At 31.3% G+C, this 6,706-nt stretch overlaps 1 protein-coding gene across 1 annotated transcript; it reads left to right on the top strand.

The window, feature by feature from the left end:
- The first annotated feature begins 4,286 nt into the window (after window positions 1–4,286).
- On the top strand, window positions 4,287–6,498 carry LOC115239407 (trypsin-7-like). The gene is made up of 6 exons (XM_029813915.1): window positions 4,287–4,427; window positions 4,616–4,704; window positions 5,056–5,197; window positions 5,257–5,370; window positions 5,616–5,765; window positions 6,080–6,498. Exons 1-6 carry the CDS (start codon window positions 4,320–4,322, stop codon window positions 6,224–6,226), a joined length of 750 nt encoding a protein of 249 aa, XP_029669775.1. The 5' UTR covers window positions 4,287–4,319; the 3' UTR covers window positions 6,227–6,498.
- The last annotated feature ends 208 nt before the right edge of the window (window positions 6,499–6,706 follow it).

Raw genomic sequence — 6,706 nt, forward strand, 5'->3', positions numbered from 1 at the left:
TAGGTATATAATATAGGTATAGATATTATGCATCGCACAATGTATACGTATCTCTCTCCGGAAGATAAGAAAATAGTCGTTCGAGTGCAAATAAACAATTACTTGAACTCAAATATTATGCGGTTTCATCAATATCTGATACATATTTATAGATTTAACGTAGCAGCGACGGACTAGCAATCAATTATTTCGACCTGCCGCGTGCAGCGTATTTGTTGATAAAGTCCATGAATACAGTACCTCGAGCATGCCATTTAATTTGAACGCTAGCAGTGAATGTTCTGTACTTCCGATTTCAAATGTGACTTAATTGTCATGTTTCGGAAACGAAACTTCCGACACGCCGCCGCGATTGGTCGTTAAATTATCGTCGATATTTTGCACACGCCAATTAAATAGAGAAAAGGTTTATAAAAGTTATACAAATTCACACACACACATACAATTCTCATTTCCATCTCATGGAAAGCCCGATTGTACGGAATTAATCAGCGGCCGCTTAAAATCTTTTTAGCGGCTTTATTAAAACACTAATGACACATATTATTAATCTATTTTTGCGCAATCATCATTGAGATAAAAAAAGAACGATAAAATTTATTACCTGATAACAAGTATATGGCCAAGATAAAAATGTAAGCTATGTTTTACACTGTGCTTTTTTATTAAAAAAAGAAATGCACACGTTAATTGCCTAGGACAATAAATAAATAAATAAATAAGTTTGCAAAATTAACATTAATATTTTCGCTCTTTTATAAGAGAAAGAAAATTAGAGAGCTGAAACTTTGGCTTTCTTCAGTATTCGATTGTAAAGTGCCACGACACACATGCGTATATATATCTCGGAGTGAGCAAATTTTACACAACTGAATCCCCAAAAGACACTATTCCTATCAGATGGCTATTTTGCAATGGACTGCCACCATCGTCCTAGAAACAAACGTGTGCACAAAATTCGAAGCGATCCTATGTATGTGTTTGTGTAGTAATTCTAATCGGTTCTTTATCGTGGCAGAGAATAGCAGCGATAGAGAATACCCCCTCAGGGACACGGCTGCAGCCCCAAGTCCCTTACAACGATCGCTATATGCAAGCGCAAAAATCGATAGGAGTCGTCGCAATATATTATCCGTTCCTTCCGTTATCCCGCGTAGAGAGAAAAATATCGCCGCCGGAAAGCTCGCCAATTTTCGATCGCGACTGCTCGATATTTAAAACTGTCTGCGTAACGGCATAAGAATAAAAGCACTACGACGAGCGATACTTTTCATCTGTGTGCGGAGATTAATATTTTTTCACAAGCGGATTCTTGCGCAACATTTCTCTCTCTTTCTCTCTTCTGTCTCTCTTTTTTCTTCTTCTTCCGCTCTATCGTCTCGAAGCCAATTCACTGACAAAAACTAGACAGGTAGAAAGAAACAAGAGCTTTTCCTCGCTCCTACACTTGTTTATCCATTCGGTATCCCATTATTTCTGTCTCGAGAGACGAAAAATTACTTGACAGATGCGCGTATCTCTCTCTCTCTTTCTTTTTCTTCTTTTTTTGCCAATGCTTAAGTAAGCTACACACATCTTAAAGATGATTGTACGCAATCTTTCTATAAACAAAAGCACTGTCTGAAACGAATAGCACTAGCATTTTACATAATTAATTGGATATCGTGCCATTGTTTTCTAACGCTCTACAACCAGCATAATGATCAGTTATGGATGCCACCGCAATTAATTATATTGGGCGACTATAAATGAATATCGATAATTGTCGATGATGAAATTTGGTTATTGAGAATTTTAATCGCCTACAAAAATTTAAAAAAAAGTTATTATTGAGATTATTTTTTTCTGTCATCTATTTTACCGCCTTACTTTCTTATTATACTTATAATATTTATTTTTATTATTTTTGTTACTTTTTTATTTGTATAATTATTTGTTCTCAATGTGTAAAAGAAAAAGGAAGGAAAAACACATTTTCTAAAAGCCAAATCGTCCATAGAGATTGTAATGTTGCTAATGAGTCAGCATTGAGAATATGCGAACAAAATAAAGGCATAAATGTCATGTTGCACGGCTTAACGCTATGTTTCGTTGCAGAAAAAATATAGTTGGACTTTAATAAAAGCTAGAAAGTGAAAATGTGTATCATAATTACGCACATCTTAAATGCATAAATAATATTACGTTATATATGTATAACGAATATTGTAAAGAGTTAATTAGAATTTTTATTTTTTATTTTTTTTCCCATCGGTGAAAAAAAATAATTTTAAAATTTTTGGTGAATGATATACATATATAGAGACTGCGGATGAATACTGCAATATAATTTCAACAAAATTGAGAATTACCTCTATTGTGCGTATAAATCCTTATACAATCTGCCGTAGAATGTGATATTACATTTTACTGGCGTGAAATTAATTAATATAAAAACAGAAATATTCTGATTAAACCGGGCGAGTAAAAGCACGTTTTAAAACTATCTAATTTTTTGCTCTCAATTTTCGAAAAACAGAACATTATATGAATACATGCGTTAATAGAATATTGTAGTAAAATGTACATCAAATAATAATCCCGTAAAATGGAAAATCTGCTATAAAGTTGAATAAACGCTATTTTCCGCTCACTAATAATATTAAAGTTGCAACGGGTATCTTGTCCCTGGATTATTTTATCAATATTACAATCATACACTCGTGTCTGATGATAACACGATGCGTTATACGTGTTGATTAAAAACGCGTTTTGACGATAATAGGACATACATTACCTGCCTTACGCAACTTATCGTATAATTTTTAAGTTACATTAATTTCAATAAAAGCATAGTATATATATATTAAAGAATAATTTCAATGACAATTCTTTATTGGTCCTTCAATAGAAATATCAAGAAATAGTTTATTATTTTCAGCATAATTTTAATATACGACATTAAATGACTCTTTCCAATATAAACTCTGCACATTTTAATATTATTTTAAAACTCACTTAAATCTTAGTTTTAAAATCTCAAAGATTCTGTTATCTATTTGCACTCTTGAAGTTGATGCTTACAAAATAGATCTGTCAGACTTGCGATAACGGATACAACAAGTATAACTTTGATAACTATGACAGTAGAATATTTCTCTCATATTGTTTGTGTGTCGGACAATATACATTTCATATATGTATGCGTTATACGTTTGGTAGAAACTAAGTAAGTATCATGAGTTGGAAATTTCGAACAGATTACGAGTTAACCTACGAGAGGAAGTTTGCGTATATGGGGGCAACATCCATTCTCTCGGATTCGAGCAGCATCTCCATAAATGAGATTGTTGTTTCGTGATTGAACACGATTGGAGATGCGATCATCAAATAATTAACTTACTAATTGCATGCAACGTTGTATTCGCTCAGCGATTTCACTCAGTTGTTGTTTTAAATCTTCTCTAGTGTCTCCGTATGACGTTGCATTGTCACATTGTTAAATTTTCAAATAAATGTTTAAATTTTAAAATAAAGAAAGTTTGATACTATCGAAAGAATGTTTAAAAATTACAAATTCTATAAATTTTAGATTAATGTATTCTCATTTCTCTTTATTATTGTATATTAAATAATATATATCTATATATGTCTCTGATTTTATGCATATTAATATTACGAATATGCTACTATATAATTTTAAAACTATAGAGAGTGAGCTCTCAACCTTATGTGGAGACAATTCAAGCATTACCTCAGGCAAGTGGAGTTTGAAAATTCATGTTTTTTTTTATACGATCGCAATTGATATATCGTTATGAACATATTTTTTTTTTCACAGGAATATCGTGCAGTTTTAAAAATAGAAAAAATGTTAGACTATACTGCACTATATTGCACTATAAAATTGCATGTGATATGTAAAAATAAAAAGAATTGATTGTCGAAATCGAAATATAATGTTGAAAGCTTAAAACGTAAAGCTAATTTAGACAAATGCTTTAAACATGATTTACTAAATGTAAGAACTATTCAAATTATAAAAGATAATTATAAAACATACGAATAACTCTGTTAACATCTTAAATGAATTTAAAATGTATTATCACATATTTAATTTTATATCTAGAAATGATTTATCTATTTCCAATTCTTTCCGATTGTATATCAATAATTAAACGGCGCTGGAAAATGCACCTTATGAATGATTTCTAAGAATATTGACGTATATCATATCTTGATATCACAGTGTAATTTGTCTTATCGCGATTAACCGTAAATCTGTGAGTTGATTTTCGAATCAACATGTTAGTAACTAAGTCACCGTAACGACCGTAACCATGCTGATTATATTCTGTCTGACGTTAATAATTTCCGCCTCGTGTGTAGAACCTAGACCTAGAATAATCGGAGGCACATCTACAACTATCGATAAGCATCCATATCAGGTCAGTTCAATTCGATTGAAATATTCTTTCGCAATTATAGTATAATCATATAGCTCAATATTCGAGTAATTGTATAAATTTGTTACAACTCAATATTGGTGCTTGCTATCAAATATTTTTAGACAATTTTCTAACAATTATTTCGCATGTATGTATTATTATTGTCTTATTAAAATTATTTTGAACAGGTTTCTATTCATTATGATGGTAAACTCGTATGCGGGGGTTCAATAATTAGCAAACAATGGATCTTAACAGCAGCGCACTGCGTTTATGGGTACGTATCACAATTTCTTGTTCTTAATATATAATCTTTCATATATATATATATATATATATATATATATATATATATATACAACAAAAAAACATACACATATATATATTATATATATATATATATATATATATATATATATATATATATATATATATATATATATATATATATATATATATATATATATATATATATATATATATATACACACAACAACAATACACATACATACATATATGTATATAAAGAGAAAAAGAGAAAAAAGAAAGAAAATTCAGATTAGATAATATAGTTCATTTTAAATTGCACAATAAGAATCGTTAGATCAATTAAATGTGTTTATTATAGTGGAAAATTATTGCTGTTTAAAGTCCGAGTAGGTAGCAGTTATCACGATAAAGAAGGTACTCTGATCGCAGATATTTCCTTAATCATTCCCCATGAATGGTATGATGAGGATACTTACGATTACGATGTCGCTTTGATCAAAGTATGTAGCCAATTATGGTTTACTTTGCACAATATATTCTTAAAGTATAACTTTTTTAGTTGCTTACTCCTTTATCCTTGGGTCAAAACGCAAAAATTGTTACTTTGGCGAAATCATCGAGTAACATTAAAACTGGTAGTACAGCAATTGTTTCGGGGTGGGGAAAAATGTCGGTAAGTTTTTTTTTTGTTTGTTTATAAGCTATGTTTTGTTTTCGCATTTATGTATTATCAACTTCAATGTTCATGGCTCTCAACAGTGATATATGATGAGATTGATTGTCTGTATAGAAATATTAAGGTTTGTTTGTCGATGAGTTGTCCGGTTGATCGTCGATAATAAATGTTGACGGAATTTCTGGTAGATATTTGGTAAACATTTGGTAGCCTACATTATACAAGCGTGTTGCCAATTTTAGCCGAATGGCGAGAGTTCCAAAGTATTGCAAACCTTGAAGGTTCCGACTATTGATCAAGAAGCCTGCCGAAAAATATATGTTCGTCATCGAATAGTGACACCCAACATGCTGTGTGCCGGTTACACAACCGGTGAAAAAGACACTTGTCAGGTATCTCATATCTAATCAATATTTTCATCAGCAATTCCCGAGTGAACACATTTATAATCCTTTGATTATAAATTCTTCTCGCATCTCTTTTTCTATTATTCTTCATATCTTCTTTTATTATCTTCTATTACTATATACCTATGTAAACTTTTTGTCTATGTATATAATTTTTTAATAATACTAGATGGAGATTAATTTAACACAATCAGTACATATGTATATCGCATTAAAACGACCTTATTCTGTCTTCGCACTAGTTTTTAGAAATTGATTTCTATATAAAAGTGAAAAAGTTTTATTTGTTCCTATCGTAGGGAGATTCCGGTGGTCCACTCGTGTACAACAGTGTCCAAATTGGGATCGTGTCCTGGGGCGCTCAATGTGCGAGTGCTGGATATCCTGGGGTGTACACGCGAATATCTACCATACGAAATTGGATAACTAAGCGAGCGAACGTGTAGCAGAATTAATTTCTCCCCTCTTTGTCCTGCTCCCGGAAATAGGAGAGAGATAGCATACCGTTGAAAAACTATTTGCTTTTGTTTAACCACATCAAGATCGGACAGCATTATGAAAAAGATACTACGTACGAATTGCACAATTGTAAAAAGCTGCAAAGTGTGAAAAGAGAAAGTGGAAAGAAAATTGTTTGCAACGAAGACGAAATTCTGTAATAATGAAACAAAAATGGAAAACCGCAAAATTTTAATAAATTTAATTATTGTGCTCTCATCCGTATGAATCAACGCGTAGATATTTTCGTGCATTTATTAACATCAATATTTATAAAATTATATCGATTTACATTTGTGTTCTAAAATTGACCAGCCTTATAACGTGTAACCAGCAAATTTATATATATATATAAATTTGCAAAAAAGCGTTTACGCGCAAATCTGAATCTGTGCCGCGGATTCTGTGATTTCATAATCTGATATGTC

The sequence above is a fragment of the Formica exsecta genome, unplaced genomic scaffold (genome assembly GCF_003651465.1).
Source record: "Formica exsecta isolate Colony F162 unplaced genomic scaffold, ASM365146v1 scaffold116, whole genome shotgun sequence".
NCBI classification, from domain to species: domain Eukaryota; kingdom Metazoa; phylum Arthropoda; class Insecta; order Hymenoptera; family Formicidae; genus Formica; species Formica exsecta.